The following is an 18,337-nucleotide window of genomic DNA, read 5'->3' as shown; positions in this document are numbered from 1 at the left end:
ATCTTGCTTTTCCTGCACCTGTCTCAACCAATGTGGAAGGGATACTAGTTGAAGTCTTTTAGTTTTACATCAGGATTCACTATTAGAGAGTGAGCCAAAAAGGATTTCTGCATCATGTCACGTTTATTTGGTGTTATACAAGCTTATGGTAGTAGTTCCATAATGTTAAGATTGTGAGGCATTCATAAGTGATATTTGGTATTCTCTAGTCCACTGCATATAAATATACTGATAAATATGATTATTATACAGGATTTATTTTGCCAGCATATGATTACAAACATTGAGATTGACATATGTGAGCAGTTACAAAGTTAAGTGTGAACTTTGGGGAAAGGTAGCCTAAACTGTATTTGGTCAAGAGCTGCATAGAAAGTACTGAAGGACCAACTGAACAGAAAGCAAGAATCCTTACAGAAGAGCATGATAATGTCTTCAATTCCGTTGTCTTTGGTCCAACAAAATCTTCATGATATTTTCCCATGGATTCATCCTCACTGGTTTCTCCCTTTTCAAGCGATGCATTTATTTTGGCAGTGTCTTGTAAGATGTTTGTCTTGGTCCTCACTGAAGACTTCACCTGAAAGTTTTCTGTGTGTAATTTTACAGCTGATGTTGATGACATTATGCTATTTTGCTCAGTGCCATAGGACGTGCATCCTTTCGGTGCCTCTAGAGACTTGTTAGAAGATGGATCAGTTCTTGCCAAGCTTTCAATAATCAGCTTTTTGGTTGTAGAAGTGGATGTGCTAAGTGGTTTGCTTTCATTTTCATTGGCTGCTCTTTCAAAGACATTACCTGCTTCTCCATTCACTCTCATCATCCCATCAACCTAAACAGTTACACAAATAATAAGGATTAATAAAAAATAAAAATAAAAAAGCTTTTTTTTTGCTGCTTTTAAAGCAAGAGGTCAAAGTGTGGTGCTTCAAACGGCACTGGATATGTAGTTTACAAAAAATATACAAGTTCAAAACAATTTCCTCACACTATAAAGAAATCAGCACATATGCGTTGACTTGATTCAGTACAGGACATTTTGGTATCATTTGATATTCTGCCATATATAGCAATGAATAATTGTTTTTATTTTAACTTAAAAATAAAAGAAGAAAAAAGGGATTTTCAGGTCATTAAAGATAAGATTAGTGAAGAGGCACAATGTCAAAAGCCACATAACCATAAGAAAAATCACAATGAAGCAAATTATTTAATGCTTGCATTGCAGGCAGCACCACTCAATTCAAAAGTTATGACAAGCAAATATCTACTCTCTGTTACTTACATTTATAATGGGACTAGTAAGGGAGACTGTATTTGTGTCAGAGAGAATTGGGAAAAATTAAATATAAAAAAAAAAAAAAAAGTGTACAAATAAGAAACGATACAAACTTAAATTCAGCAAAAGGTTTTAAAAGCTACTACTATCAAACAATAGTCTTACATAACAAAGAAGATGTACTGTTGAAACAGGTACCCAAAATGTGACACAGAGAAAAACAAAAGAGTTACTTATTCTAGACATCAGAGAAAAGGGATAGTGTCAACTATAGAGCCAAAATCATTGAATAGCCAACATTATCCACCTAATCCAGAAAAAAAACTAAACAATAGAACCATATGAAGGGTAATAAATCTAGAAATGCACTAAGGTGAGTCCTAGTAGAAAATATTTGGGATAATTTATAGAGAGGCCATAGTTTACAGAGCTTGCTTTGCTTGTAGTGTGGGAATCGATAAAAAGGCACAACTCTCCTTAACAGGTGATGAGTGAGTGCATTAAATGGGTATACCTGAAATGGGGTGTGGGTATTAGGAAAGAGAAAGAGGATGTACAGTAGATGATTACTGGTCCTACATCTCTAGGATCAAGTAGCAGGTTTATTTTTTCTCTGGACAACTGAAACTATACAAGTTCAACACTGTATTGTACATACAGGGGAGAGCATTTGCCTTGGGGCACAGTACAGGAATATCTAAGCTAAGAGTGTCTTGTTGTGACCAGCAGCCTGCACAGACATATGGGTGTCTTCTTATTTCAAGAATATCAGACAAGCAAGGATCAAAAAGTAGAAGGCAATGGTACTATGATTCCAATGAATGTTACAGCTTTTGTTGCCTGGTCCATAAAAAAAGAAAGTAGAGAAAACCCAATTTCTCTACGATCGGGACATCGACTCTCCAAATGGATATGTGGCATGTAGGTGTAATGCAAGTTTAAACCAAAAGGCAAGATTATCAAGATGAAAATGGCCTTTATCCAGATCAAACCCTAAAGCTCAAAAGTGACAATAGAATAAATGAATCTTACAAAACAGTACCGTTTAAAGAAAGATAAACTACAAGAACATCTTAATACATGCTGAAAAATGAATACTTAATAACATATGAATAGTGTATGTACCTATCCACTGGAAGAAACACCACAGAAGAATAATGTGAATATTTCACATAATCTGTAAAAGTCTATTGAACTATGCACAAGCACACTTAAAAAAAATTGTTTGACAATTTTTAATAGCGACTGCACTTGTATTACATAAATTAATTCATCTTATATCTTCCTCAAAAGTAGCAAAGATGATTAGTTAAGTAGCAGAGGATGTACCAATAGTTTTTTTTTTTTAAATGCAAGTATCAATATATTATTCTGGATGCATGTCCAATTCTAAAGATAAGTTAGACTTCTAAAAGTGCTGGAAGGTACCTTCCTGAATGTCAAACAAATGTGCCACGCAATTATACAATTCAAAAAGTTTTGCTAATCTTTCTTACCTTTAATGACTTTAGCCCAGACTGAGAGCTTCGAGGCTGAGAGTAAGGCTTGGGGGTAAGCAGAGGCACGGCCTTTGAAGAAACTATCCTTGTTGGCGAGACCTGGGGGCTGGTCTGTGACAGTGGAGCCCCTTCTACAGTTGCCTGCACAGTAGCAGTGAATTTTGGTGCAGGAAGAGACTGCTGCCTCAGGTATTTCATTGCACTAGGTTCCTTCTTCGGAGACGTATCTGAGTCAACAGACAGACTCCTTTCTAAAATCTTGGGTATTTCCAGCTTTTCAAGGACAGCTTCACTTATAGTAAAACGCTGAGTGTAGCGCCTTAAGACAGCTTCTGCCTCTTCGGGGGACTTTGCATTCCTGTAGGCTTCATGCAGCTCACGCTCTCTGCGTTCCCTGTGAGATAAAACACATTCAACGTATGTTTCATCGTGAAAGGTAAAAAAAAAATTACTAAAAAAAAATTATTAAAAGTAAAGATTGAATCTAATTATTATCAGTTTAAAATGTCTTTCCAAACACAGAAAAAGACAAATATCCTCTTGTATCACATGTCTCCTTTACTCCTTCAGCTTTGGACAATTGCTTACCGTATTTCACATTTAAAAGGTTCATTAGATTTGAATTACTAATCAAATAGATTCATTGCTCATTTTATCAACTGTACCCATTCCAACGCAGTATTGTCAGTCACTCAGTCATTTTCCAACCCGCTACATCTTAACACAGGGTCACGGGGGGTCTGCTGGAGCAAATCCCAGCCAACACAGGGCGCAAGGCAGGAACAAACCCCGGGCAGGTTGCCAACCTACTGCACAGCACACACACAAAACCACACACCCACACACATTAGAGACAATTTAGGATTGCCAATGCACCTAACCTGCATGTCTTTGGACTATGGGAGGAAACCAGGACACCAGGAGGAAACCCACGCAGACATGGGGAGAACATGCAAACTCCACGCAGGGAGGACCCGGGAAGTGAACCCGAGTCACCTAACTGCAAGGTAGCAGCGCTACCCGCTGCGCCACTGTACTGCCCAACATGGTATTATGGAAGGCTATAATCTGAGTCAGAATTGGGCAGAAGAAAGAATCAAACTTTGGATAGGAGACCAGTCATTAATAAGGCAAACTTACTTAAATGGGTTACTTATGACTTGCCAATCAATATAACCAGCATTTCTTTGGAAAGTGGGGGGAAAACCAACACACATCCAGGGGAATATATGTAAACTCCATACACTCAGTCAATGTCCAAATGGCTACATGTATTCCTGTGAACAGACTAGTTAATTGATACATACAGGCAAAGACTATTCCAGCAAAATGAATATATTATTACAATTTTGCACCATGCTTGCTACAAGTCATTTACTTCTGCCACTTAAATCTATGAACTTAAAAACAAAAAATAAATGCGTTTGTTTCCCTTCTGAGCTAAAGAAAAGCTCTTTTATCCTGGAATGCTGCCATTACTTTTCTTGTTTAAGTTTTATAAAGCTTCATTATTACTACTATTTCTTTAATATTGAGGTAATGTTTTGACTTTATCTTTAAAGCTACATGCTCTTGTTTCAAACTTTCACACTCTCTCATGCTTAAAGTAACTATATACTGCTTTTAAAACCAGCGTAAAATATGCATTCCTGTAACTCAGGAGCTCAAACCTATAGAAGCCTGCTCACCTAACGAGTATCTACCGCATGCCTGTTTTATACAGTAGATTCTTCTTTCATCGAGCAGTGATTTACTCGTTCTACCTATTTAGGGAGCACCTTGCCTGTAGAAGGGTCCTAAGTTACCTTGAAAGCTTATATATTGTAATATTTTTAGTTTTCTAATAAAACGTGTAATTTTGCTGGACTTCTCACTACCTATTTAGGGCAATTTCTTTCTCCCTGTAAATAACTTGATTTTTACCCCATATTGTCTGAACCAATCATATAGACTTTCAGATAATCCTATACATCTTATTTAACTCATAAATTATATCTACTTTTAACCTTCGAAACTCTCATTTATTCAAAAGAGATGCAAAGAAACCACTGAAATGTCTCCCGAGAAAGGCAATCTGACCTGGAAACAGAATTTGGAATAGATTTTGGAACATGCAACCGTCCCCTCTCACTATATAAGGCATCCATATGGAAAGATTCCATAGAACACCACTAAAGGCAGCCGAGGACACGCATGAACCACTGGATAGGACTTTTAAGATTACCTCTTTATGTAAATAAAACCAACCCTTTCTTCAATCGCCCCTGGTGAGTGAATTATTTCTAATATAATGTAGTTAATATATGAATGTGTTTAAGCTTGAATCATGATTGTTATTGAAAAAACAATGACCTTTAAAGTGTAAATTGATTAAAACAAAACCCATCAGATACAGGGAGGTGCAGCAGATAAAAATACTTCTAATATTAATGCTTCAATTCACTTTCAAGTTGAAGACTTTCACATTGAAAATTAGAAGCATGCAGAATCGGCAGCTCTGCAGCGTGGCAAAACTACAAATCACTTTATATTACATTTTTGTTAATATTGAAGCAGAAAGATGAATTGAGTGAGCAAGTTCAAGAAAATACTGTATTTGATTACATATGAAACTAATAATTTATATGCTGGTTTAAAGTACAGGTATAATCATGATGTTCTCTCTCGGTTTCTTTCTCCCCAAGTTTTTAGGCTATTCCTTTTTGTACCTAAACCATACAGGAAATTATGAAGGTCAAAAATAATATCAGTTTTTGGCAACTGTCTAAAGACCTCACTAATTAATTGGCTCAATGTTAACAAAGAGCATACTTCTCTTCCACAATCTCTTTGTAAGTCTTTATGCTCCGTCTTCTCTCGGACAGATTCTGTTCTCCACTCATCAATCTTTCCATCATTTTCCTTTCTTCTTCTTTCTTTATCAAGTCCTGTGAAGCGCTTCGTCTTCTATTTTTCCAACGTGCCAAGTCCTATGAATTGGAGCGTGAGAAAGAGACAGAGAAAAACTTCTTAGAGATGCTGAAATACAAGCACCTCAAAAACGACTAGAAAAGCCCAATTTCCACCACAAGCAATACTCAAACATTCACAAGAAAGGATAATAAATTTCCATTTTGCGAACCACACGTGTGCATTCAGATTTACAACTGAACAAAAAGGACTGTTTTAGCACCTAATAAAAAAAAAATCCTGATAGCACCATCAACACTCAACACCAATTTCTACAATACTGTAAATGTATCAGTGTACACAAATCAATGTGACAATTATAGGTTGTCCCATTCAATTATATTCTACTCCCAGATTAAAAAGCTAAAACAGGATTATAGCGATTTAATATAAAATATATTGCCTCTTGAAGAGGTGTGTGTTAGATTTCAGTAAGAAATTTACCATAAATTAATCATGCTGTGGTATACACACAAGTGCTTCTGATAAACTACATCATTTGGTAGACATATATGCAACAGCAAACTAAGGAAAATAATCATTCTGATGTCTGCTTTTTATGGATGGCATTTCTGGGGGGTTTCAAGGATTGTTTAACTTCTTCTTCTTTTGGTTGTTCCTGTTAGGAGTTGCCACAGTGGATCATCTTGTTCCATATCTTCCTGTCCTCTACATCTTGCTCTGTCACACCCACCACCTGACCTGCATGTCCTCTCTCATCCATAAACCTTCTCTTAGGCCCTCCTCTTACCTGGCAGCTCCTAGCATCCTTGTCCCAATACACCCAGCATCTTTCCTCTGCGCATGTCCAAACCAATGCAACCTCACCTCTCTGACTTTGTCTCCCAACAATCCAACCTGAGCTGACCCTCTAATGTACTCATTCCTAATCCTGTCCACCCTCGTCACACCCAATACAAATCTTAGCATCTTTAACTCTGCCACCTCCAGCTCTGTCTCCTGCTTTCTGGTCAGTGCCACCATCTCCAACCCATATAACAAAGCTGGTCTCACTACCATCCTGTAGACCTTCCCTTTCACTCTTGCCGATACCCATCTGTTACAAATCACTCCTGACACTCTCTCCACCCATTCCACCCTGCCTGCACTCTCATCTTCACCACTCTTCCACACACTTCATGTTACTCTGTACTACTGATCCCAAGTATTTAAACTCATCCACCTTTGCCAACTCTACTCCTTGCATCCTCACCATTCCACTGACCTTCTCATTCACACAGATGGATTCGGTCTTGTTCCTACGGACCTTCATTCCTCTCCTCTCTAGAGCATATCTCCACCTCTCCAGGGTCTCCTCAACCTGCTCCCTACTACAGACCACAATGTCATGCAGTAAACATCATAGTCCAAGGGGACTCCTGTCTAATCTCATCTGTCAACCCGTCCATCACCATTGCAAATAAGAAAGGGCTCAGAGCCGATCCCCGATGTAATCCCACCTCCATGTTGAATGCATCCGTCACACCTACTGCAGACCTCACCACTGTCACACTTCTCTCGTACATATCCTGTACAACTCTTACATACCTCTCTGCCACTCCTGACTTCCTCATGCAATACCACAACTCCTCTTGAGACACCCTGTCATATGCTTACTTCAGGTCCACAAAGACACAGTGCAACTCCTTCTGGCCTTCTCTATACTTCTCCAGCAACACCCTCAGAGCAAACATCGCATCTTTGGTTTCAAGGATTGTTTAACTAAATGGGGAAAAAGAATTTCAGCAGAATGATTGATGACCTAACACAATATCAATAACTGTTCATAGACCCTTATATTTAAGACATCATTCTATAATTAATGTTTTGAATTCACTTTTTTAAGAAGCATTTTACATAACAAGGTCATATGCGGCAGACTCCGGAGAGGGTTGAGTGCCTCTGTGGGCCACAAAGTTATGTTGTCTGGATATATTTGTACTTTAAATAGCAATCAATAGCCAATTGGTCAGTGAAGAAGTAAGTTCTAAGTTAAAGTTAATTCTGTTAGAACCTTGTTTCACAACAGATACCAGAACCCACTCCTGGATTCAGGCTTAGTTGTGTTGTTCACCAGCAAGGAGCTAAATGCCTGGTGACCAGATAGTCCAGTTGAGCTGAGACCAAAAACTTGTGCGAAGTTTTTAGGTGGGCTCGCCACCAGATGGAACCCTCTGAAGCTTACATGGGAATTATGGAACTACCTGGAGGGACATCATTGGGAGAAACAACCTATTAAATCTAAATCCTACTAACGATTTAATATATTTCTGCGCTAGTTGTGGATATTTAACAATGAACACCATCTTTAAACATAAGGTTGGTCATAAGTATACCCTGCACTAAAGTTCTTTGGGTAAAACAGTAATTTATTGACTTTACAGTTGTATCAGTTGATCTGATGCCATATTATCTGGGCAACTTAAAAAAAACAAAGGTACACAACTGTCACCAGACAGCAACATGGTGGTGAGATGGCTCAGACTGATGAAATGTCCATGAAGTTAACCTCTCAGACCCAAAGAGGTGGGGAGTGTGTGTCCGGGATGCCTAACAGATACTTCTGATTAGGATAAATTCAACTCTCCAATTCAACCCTTAGCAATGGTCTGAGATATTAAGTTAAAGAAACTGATTTTCTGTGTAATATTAGCAGGAACTCCTAAGCCTAGCAGTTAACCCTTCCTCTGACAAAGAAATTACAAAATAGTTTTTTGGGGATAGCTTCATTTCTGTGGACGAGTTCACTGTAGTGATCAAAAACCTCAATAGTGTGCAGTGATGGGCAGGCTGGCACGATGTTGCTTATTTTTAAAAAGAAATACAAGGTAGATGTGTTCCAATTGCCAAGGTATCACATGCCTCAGTTTCCAGGGAAGGCCAATACCAAGGTACCAGAAGAGAGATCAAGTCTGAGGAACTTCAGATCCAAAAGGGAACAATGGGGATTACATTATGGCTGTACAACAGTGGACAAAACCAAATATTCAAGGGTCCCTGAAAGATTATGACCATATACTACGTTGCATCTTTCGAAACATGTTACAAGAGTACACTCACCAGCCTCTGTAGTACTGGGTTTTACCCCCTTTTGCCTTCGGAACTGCCTTAATTTTTCATGGCATAGATTCAACAAGGTGCTGGAAACATTCCTCAGGAATTTTGGTCCATACTGACATGATAGCATCACACAGTTGCTGCAGATTTGTCGGCTGCACATTCATGATGCGAGTCTCAAATTCCACTACATCCCACTGGATATTCTCTCTTTATTGCACCATTCTCTGTAAATCCTAGAGATGGCTGCGTGTGAAAATCCCAGTAGGTCAGTTTCTGAAATACTCAGACTGGCCCGTTTGGCACCAACAACCATGCCACATTCAAAGTCATTTAAATCACCTTTCTTCCCCATTCTGACACTTGCTTTGAACTTTAGCAGGTCATTCTGACAGTCTACATGCTTAAATTCACTAAGATGCTACCACGTGATTGGCAGATTAGATATCCGAGTTAACAAGCAGTTGAACAGATGTACCTAATAAAGTGGCTGGTAAATGGCAAATTGGCGCACCATTTATTTCCTCTGTTTGCAAAGTTTATTTGCATTGTTGGTTTTAAGTCGATTCCTCTTCTGTTCACCATGTTGAGGATTGGATATGAACACTTGGAGTATATCTAGTTTCAGATTCTAATTGATGTACCTATACTCTTTTCAGATGATTTTTGTCCTCATGCCTTACGACTGTGATCTTCAGCAGGTACTTGAATGGTTCACAACTGACTGTGATGCAGATGTGTCAAGTAGCAGAAATTAGGGTCAATGTCACCTCCTCAAAAGGAGTTCCTTATTCCCTATAGATAAAGGATGAGCAGTTGCACCAGTTGGAGAAGTCCTAATACTTCATTTTTTCCAAGAGCGAGGGTAAATGTAATTATGAGATAAACCAATAACTGGCTCCAGTTCTGCACATGTCACAACAGACTATGGTTTTGAAGCAAGGAATAATTATTGAAAAAAGTTTTCAATTTGACTGAAACATGGTTCCTACTCAGGGTTGAGGTCATGTTTTGTGATTGATAAGGGGCTTACCAATACAAGAAGCTCTTTGTAGAATCACTACTTTTTCAGGCATTTATGACAGTGTTGGCATTTAGTTAAGATTAACTGGAGTTCAGGGCCTATTTAATGAAAACCTAAGAGTAGACTAAGGACAACAGGGAATAGGGTGGCCTGCTCCATTCAGTCTGGCCTTTTACTACTGTCATCTACACCCGAATCAGTAGAGTGAAAATGAAGGGTCACGGGAGCCTGAGCCTACATTGCCAGTACTGGGTACAAGGAAGAAAACAATCGTAGATCAGATGCTATCCCACCACCGCGCACAATTAAGAACACACGGTTAGATTGGGGTGAATTAGAAATACCAATTACCTTACCCTGAGCATCTTTGGGATGCAGTAGTTTGATGGAATACTCAGAACAGCAGCACAAACACAAGGAGAAGGTAGACACATCACACAGGAAAAGTAGTGAACCAGGAATGTCAGTAGACTTCTAAAGCAACCTAGGTTAGCTACTTTGCTATCTGTTCAACACTAAAACTAGGCAGCTGAGAATAAAGTTTACTTGCTTGAATTTGCCCTGAAAGACCTGCAGTTATATCTAAAAGAACACCAGTTGAATAATAACCCTTACATTTCAAAATGGATTTTTTTAAAATAATTTGATTTAATACCACCAAGCATGAGCAAAGGTAGCATCCGTGAGGCAGCTGTACTAGTGTGAAACCTTTATAGATTTTCCACATTTATTTTTTTTACGGTAAGCACATTCCACATTCTGCTACCCTATAGACAGTCATAGCAGAGGCAGAGGCACCACTCACTCAAAGGTAAGCCTGACTAGAGGCAAGTAAAAATAAATTTCAAGAGATTTTTTTCAATTTGTTCTAGCACAGACACATGGCATGAACAATTTTTTTGATGGAGTGTTAATCCATCACAAAGCATGCTCACTTACACTGGAGCAATTGGAGTCACCAATCAACCTTAGAGTGTAACACGCAACTACAGTAGCTTGTAGAAACAGCCAAAGAGGCTAACTGATTACGAGAGGATTCAATTACGGTGTAAAACCAGACATTTAACTACCAAACAAGTTTCTGGATGGATTGTTTGCCAATGTCAGTCCTCACAACTGTAAACAGGCAACTCCTCCAAGTAGCACATCTGTTTGCAGAAGGACACATTTGCACACACATATGCAGACACACGCTTCAGTATTCTTTCTTTTCCTTTTAACAATGAAAACATTCCAAAAGTAGTTAAATAAAGGTTAATTCAAATTATAAGAGTGGCATCAAAAGAACTGGGCTATTAGAACAAATAATGGGCCTTAACAGCCTTTAAAAAGACAACATACATTCTATGAACAAATGTTTCCCTCTCCCTGTCTGAAATGGCAGACAACATGAGAATAATGTTTCTATGGAGTATTTGCCAGTTTCCATTTCTTTTATTTACAAGCTTAACTTGGCTAAACTCCTGGGAGTGAAGGAGTGGTCCTGGTAGTTGGGGGTGTTAAAGAACAATCCCAAATACTCACATCCTGCCATTTATCTTCCTCTTCTCGCAGGAGATTGTGCAAATTGTGCAGATGTTCATGCCGAGCTTTGCTGTGTGGCTGCAAGATGGCCTCCTCATCATACCTCATATCAATCATGCTCACGCTCCTGCAAATAGAGAGAAAGGGCCGCAGGTTCTGTTACACAGACCTCTTTGTCATGTATGACGGTGCACTGCAAGGCTCACAATAGCGGCATATTATAAAGCAGCTTCACCAGCAGGTCAGATGGTGTACTGGCAGCAACAGCTGAGTATTATGGTTATTATTGCAAATCATTCCAAAGTTAATATACATGGGAAGAGGCTTTTAGTTCAAGCTTGGGCTATACATTTATTCAGTCAGATGACAGTACTTACCTGTAAAACTTTAGGATAAAAATCAACCTCAATATATAATACAACTTTATTACTAAAAAATGCTCTGGCATTGCTCATTGTTTTTCTGCATTAATTGCCGACTCTTTAGCAAACAAGCCTAAGGCTTGTTTGAGTTGTGGATTTTCTTGGGCAGACCTGTCAACAGTGTAAACCAACCAGCACTTGGCATCTGCTTGTGATGACGAAATGCACGATTGCTTCTGAAAGCACTTGGCTGTTCATTTCTCAGACCCCACCCATACCTCCTTCTGGTGATTTTCTACAGAACAAATGTCAAAACATACATCTGTATAAGGATTATTAATTGATCATTCCTTAGAATCAATCCATGCTGCTCAGTAACAAATTGCTTCTGCGAATGTATTTAAATAATGTTCTCAGTCTTTTCATAATAACATTACAGCGCTGCAACATTCCCACCTGCCCCTCAAACTCCTTGGATGACTGATAACCAATCAGTTAAATGTACCTTTGGCGCTGCTAGCAGAGGTTTCTCAAAGTTTCAAAAAAGTTAGCAACTTCTGTTAAACATCTGGCAAATTGTCTGGCTCATATACAGAAAGTTTTTATGTGGAAACACTTTATTCCTGGCTATTAGCCAAAGGCCTGGCTGCAACAGCACAGAACCAGGAAAATAAATATATATAACATGCAAATACATTGGCTTACGTCCAGTATGTTGATTCAGACAGAAAAATGGGGGTGTTGGACAGGAGTCCCACTTAGGCTCCATTAGCAAATAAAAAAGGAAGGAGATTTTTGCAAAAGACTTTAAAAATAGAACTAAACCAATAGAATGGTTAACATACTAAGCACAAAACAACACAATAAAAACACCAATCTGCCCCCTTCATATGTCTTTAGCTACGGGGGTAGCCAAGTTGCTTCCCCTTACACACCACACTTCTCTTCATCTTATCAACAAGCTGCTACATCATTTTCCTGCTTCAAGTATGTCTTACTCTGGCACAGGCAATTCCTTTACAGACCCTTTTGGATTTACTTGGGAGATCAACAGGGACATCATGGCTTTCATGGCCACTGCAAACCTTCTCTCACTCCCAGCTATACTTCTGGCATCTATATTTGGAGCTGGTGTCTGTTGCCTACTCTTCCTGTGCCAAATAAGGGTTATAGTACGTTCTTCACTGGGTAGAGGTGCTGTATTCTTTTTAGGTTTACTAGGTTATTGTCAAGTGCTCAGAATAAAGCGCTATGCTAATCAACATGCAGCACATTACCATTGGCTTTAGCCATGATTAGTAAATATAACTACCATACCTTGAAACTTTTTCTTCTTTATCCAAATACACTTTACAAAGTGTCTTAAATATGCCATGAGTCACCCCAACTAAACCAATACTATGTGCATAATGTGCTATAATGTAAACTAAAACTAAAAAATGAAGTAAACAATATAAACTGTAAAAATAGTGAAGTAAACCATATAAACAAGAAAAAGACCAATAAAACATTAAAAAAATGAACACACCATCCCTGGGAATCAGTGTAAATGGAATACTGACTTAATACCAATGAAGTCTGTACAAATATTTATTTTTTACTTAAGTCCTAAAAACATATCTAAAATTATACAGAATACACCACCACCCACTAAATTAGCCCCACTGCCTAAAAGTGAGCCTTATACTAATATAACTAAAGTCAGGATAAAGTAGCAATGCTTAACTTAGAATAAAGCATGTCTGAACTAAACCAGATAAACTGGATAAAGTGAAGCCCACATGATAAACCAAAAACAAGTATATAAATCTGATGGAATAAGTGCACAATTAGTAAGAAAAGAGACTGCCAAGTTAGGCTTGACTTAGGTTAGGTGTGGGGAAAAAAAAGTGCAATGTTGGATAGGACATTCTTTTATCTCTGTTATTTTAGAAGTTTTTCATACTGTATAAAACAATACCACTTTGTACTCTCTGATTTCCGTCAAACTACAGGTGCATTATGACAAGGAAGCGTCCTCCCTCTTCAGCCAACCTCTGCTGATACTAAATGTATGTGTCTCATCTTGTCATTATATATGACAATACTTTTAATTTACTTATTTGATAAAAACAAGGTTATTCTACGAGCGGAAACAGGAGTCTATCTAAACAGCATGGAGTGCAAGATGGAAATGAACCCCTGAGAGAGTAGATTCAGTCACATACCCACACGAGACCCGTTTCCAGTGTCCACTCAAACCATTGTGCACATAATTGGGTATTAAAAGAACATGAATGAGCTACATGAACATTTGGCGAATGTACAAACCATAAGAAAAGACAGTGAGTTTAAATTCAGGTCATGTAGGCATTGGACAACTGTAGAAATTGGAGAAAAAGTTAATTACTCTTTAAAATGAATTTTCTAATCTAACTTGTAAAGCACTTTATGTAAGTACACATTGTTGGATGTGTTATACACAAAATACTTTGTAATTGCAACTAATTGATCTTAATGCTTGGTAAATGGGTATACTACAGCTTCACAATATAACAAGGGTCGTGCCTAAGAAAAACACATAATGTACTTTAAATTGTAAATTAATATCTAGAATGCAATTATCTACTTTAGCAAACTATACTAGTTATTACTAAATTCAAATACAGTACCTCTCTTTCCTCTCAGCTAGCAAAAGTCCAATATATTTTATTTTACCATCATCAGGAGCAACCATATGTACTACCTTACATATTTTCAGGAATCTCATCATAACTTTTGTTTTCAAATTTCTGGTTTCACACAATAATCAGGTAAAATAACTAATGAGCTAGGGAACGTAGAAGTGCACAATTTCAAAAATGTATTTACACTGGATGGTGTAATATTCCCAAATTCAAGTTAGCTGGGAAGAAAATGTATGGAAAAAAAAAAAAAAAAATCGCATTACAAACACAAATATTGTTTAATTGCTTCATCCGCTTCCTTGAAGTTGATAAAAACACAATAATAAACTGAAATCCCCACAAGACACAGCAGTATCTTCTCATTGGTAAATTATGTTAACAACACAATAAAAATACATAATAAATGATATCCAAGAATCTTATAGTAATAATCATGAAACTGGAAATTTTTCCAGATTGGATGGAATATATCTTACATTTTGTTTTGATCAAATAAGTCAGGCCAGGGCTACTATGTAGCTTCAGTTTTATGCATGAGCATGCGTGTAACAGAATAATATGACGTTGATTATGATCATCTAATTCTTTTTAACCTATTTACTCAATTTAGATTTACAGTCATGATGTGATGTTCTAGTAATGAAAGCTCAAAAACCTCACTTTCTTTAAACTCACTTTTGTTGCTGTTCTGGAGAAGGCAAGAAAACAATATTTCTTTTTAGAAAATCTCCATTTCCCTTTTAGACTTTTGGGCTAAAGGTCTTGTGACCATGGATGGAGGCTGTGGTTTCTACGTACTGCAAACTAAAGAGACTCTTCTGTGATTTGCCATGATTCTTTATTTTTCATGGATACTTTCAAAATTTAGGTGAATGGTTGGATGAAGCACAGCGCAGAATCATGCAATATGAACAGGTATTTATACAAAAAGTAATGTGATTAAGTAAAATGGCCAATTATCAATAATTAAATAAAAAGTAAATTGCAAATGACATGGTCAGAAGTGTGCGTGTCTAACTATCAATACCTCAGCTACACTTGAGTAAACACAGTTTTTTGACAGCAGGATGGCCAGCTAACAATCCAAGCAATGTTTACCCATAGACTTTTTATATATTACATTGGGACTTTGAGCTTCCGCCCAAAAAGTATATCGTTGGAAAACCTCTTTACAGGGTAGTGATAGTCCCTGACAAGGACATGGAGTTAAGAGAAAACACTAAGTGTTGTAGTGAGTTGTCAGCCAGACTTTCGGTACAGATAGGTATTGATGGCACCAAACAAACAAACTCCAGTTTCTGGAAAGGCGTATGGACAAGGTATGCTTGGCACATGATTCATTCATTTAATTATTTTTTACCAGCTCTTTTGAAAATAGCTAACAGTTATGGTATGCATGACTTAATTGACATTATCTAACCTTCACTGACAAAAAAGTTCAATTTCATAATGGAAGGATGAATACAAATTTATAAAAAATTACAACATCCTTTGTGCTGCTGTGAGTAAGATGGATGTAACTGCATATGTGGTTTACTTTTGCATAAACATATTCAGCACTGTGTGTTTTATTGAAAACAGACTTTTGCATTATTATTATTATTATCATCGCACATTTTTACTGCTGTCAATTTGAAATGTCCCATATGGAAAAAAAATCATTCATTATTCTTAGGTAACACTCAAGAATGCTATGCTTGGACTTTTGGTAGTGCTTCACAATTACTTGAATTAAAACAAACTGTGATATGAACCCGTGCAATTACTAAACCACAAAAGGCAGCGATTTTCTACCAGTAGTACATGCATTGTACCTCCAGACACCAAGGTCATTTGTGTTTTGGGTAGCCTCCAGTCTAGTGAACAGGTGGAACACAGAGTAAGAATGACCAATCAAACGTCTCTTTAATCAGCCCCATTGTCATTTGTTCTGGACAAGTAGCCAAATGAAGTGTGTGCTTTTGGAGACAACAGATCAAGATATTTTTTTTGCTAATATGACTACAACAAAGAAAGGGTAAGTTGATGACCTGGAATAAAAAAAAAAAATCTGTTAATTAGCAGTGCTTTGGATTTGACCGCAGAGACAATGATCAGATGGAGGCATTGTTCGAAACTGAAGTTGCTAAATCAAATGGAAACACTAGTAATTTAAATATATGTAGGGCAAAAAAAATAAAAGTTAAACTGCCATCGCCAAAAGCCCAGCCAAAGCAAACAACAAAACCGGTATGTTTGTAGTATGCCATTCGACAAAAACATCAGAGAGACTCAACATCACAGATGCTGTCACATATTACTTAGCAAAAGACATGTGGCTTGTATATGCGGGCAGCAAAGAGGGTTCTGGAACTAACCAACAAACTCAACTGGAGGCATAAATTACCATTGTGCAATTACTTCTCACAAAAGGCCATTCCTGAACTGTACAGAAAATGCAAAGATGAAGTTGATTTTGACGTAGCAAAACTAAAATACAATTAATAACCACAGACCTGTGGTCAAGCAGGACAACTGAGCCTTACATCATTTACCAGCGCACTCCATAAGTGTCGAATCTGAACTGAAAAGTCACTGCTTGTAAACATTGCATATTTCAGCGGATCACACAGGGGAACTTAGTGCTCTAGGGTTAAAAGAAGCCTTGGCTGCAAAGGGGCTGAATAAGTAGTGTGTAGTTGGCGTACCCACAAACAATGGATGTAACAAACTGAAATCAAAACAGTGGAGCTGAATCGATAAACACATTCCAGTGCTTTGGCCACTGGCTTTAACTTTCAATTATTCAGACAAAACCTAATCTACCATAGTCCTTAGAGTGTAATATAAATTCCAATATTACAGTATATGCTCTTCTATGCCTTACATTAAGTTAGATTGAAATGTGATAGCCATTTATAATTTATCATCTTAGGACTAGCACAGATGTTGAGAGATATAGATAGGTAGATAGATATCTATAGAATGCACAGTGTGTACATGTTATATTATTATACAAGATATAATTTTAAATATCATGTACTTATTAAGAAGAATTCATTTACTACATAATTCTTTAAAATATGATGCATGTATTGCATGGATGGTAGGTATATCACAATCATGCATTTTTCAAAAATTTTGCACCAAACTGAGAATGCCCTTGCAACACACGAGGTAAAATGCAGATTATACATTTGCTCACCACTCCACCTGAGGTAATGTTAAGGCACATAAACATCATTGCCCCAAGTGCGAATGAACATACATATGTCAATCGCAAGAGATACCACAGTATTAACACCCAGGGGCTCATGGATGTAAACTGGATTCTAGCAGCAAGCACGAGCTCTACATTCTACAAACCCCTGAAACATTTGCTTTACATCTCACATGTCAGGAAGGTTCAAGAAGGACTCCAAGGGTGTTGGATGAATAAAGTCTAGTAGAAGATAAGGGAGGTTTCACTTAGACAGCCATGTAACAGCTCCGGAAGACGATCTGGAACACTGCAGCAGTGAACACAACATCAGTAACAGAGCATAAATACCCATGACTAGTTTCAGTATTAACTGTGACTCTACGGGGCATTTCCTCTAACCAAAACAACAAGAAATAGAGTCTTTTGGTAGTACAGCTGTGGATTATTCATAGGTAAATAAAAGCACCTATTATTGGGCTTAACTCTAATTCAGTGTGTGTGCCTCACTCCTTCCACTCGGTGTTTGTTACACTAATATTCATAATATTGCAAAGTGGCAACTATTGCATGTAGATGAACGCAATATTGTACCCAACTATGTTTTCCTTCTTCTTCTTCTTCTTCTTCTTGTACTTTGAATAGTATCATTATTATATATGTGGTGAAGCCTCAGCATTAGTATCAGAAAAGTGCAAAGTGTCATCATGAGTGTTCAGTTGCAAACAGGGGATCCATAAAATCATGACATCATTTTCATTCTCAGACGTGGCAACCTACTCCTTGCTGGGACTGTAAG

The 18,337-nt window shown here is 37.7% G+C and overlaps 1 protein-coding gene across 11 annotated transcripts in view; it reads right to left on the bottom strand.

Moving 5' to 3' along the window:
* Window positions 1–18,337, bottom strand: part of LOC120527673 (LIM and calponin homology domains-containing protein 1-like) — a 332,902-nt gene that overhangs the window by 61,145 nt on the left and 253,420 nt on the right. For all 11 annotated transcript variants that reach the window (XM_039751356.1, XM_039751353.1, XM_039751350.1 and 8 more), the window contains 4 exons: window positions 11,333–11,459; window positions 5,590–5,747; window positions 2,776–3,172; window positions 416–832 (listed from right to left, as the gene is read on the bottom strand). In XM_039751356.1, coding sequence (XP_039607290.1) covers window positions 416–832; window positions 2,776–3,172; window positions 5,590–5,747; window positions 11,333–11,459 — 1,099 coding nt within the window. The remainder of the gene's footprint in view (window positions 1–415; window positions 833–2,775; window positions 3,173–5,589; window positions 5,748–11,332; window positions 11,460–18,337) is intronic.

This window comes from Polypterus senegalus, chromosome 4 (assembly GCF_016835505.1).
Source record: "Polypterus senegalus isolate Bchr_013 chromosome 4, ASM1683550v1, whole genome shotgun sequence".
Taxonomy (NCBI): domain Eukaryota; kingdom Metazoa; phylum Chordata; class Cladistia; order Polypteriformes; family Polypteridae; genus Polypterus; species Polypterus senegalus.
The sequence above is the reverse complement of the archived record's forward strand: the minus strand, read 5'-3'. Positions and strand labels throughout refer to the sequence as shown.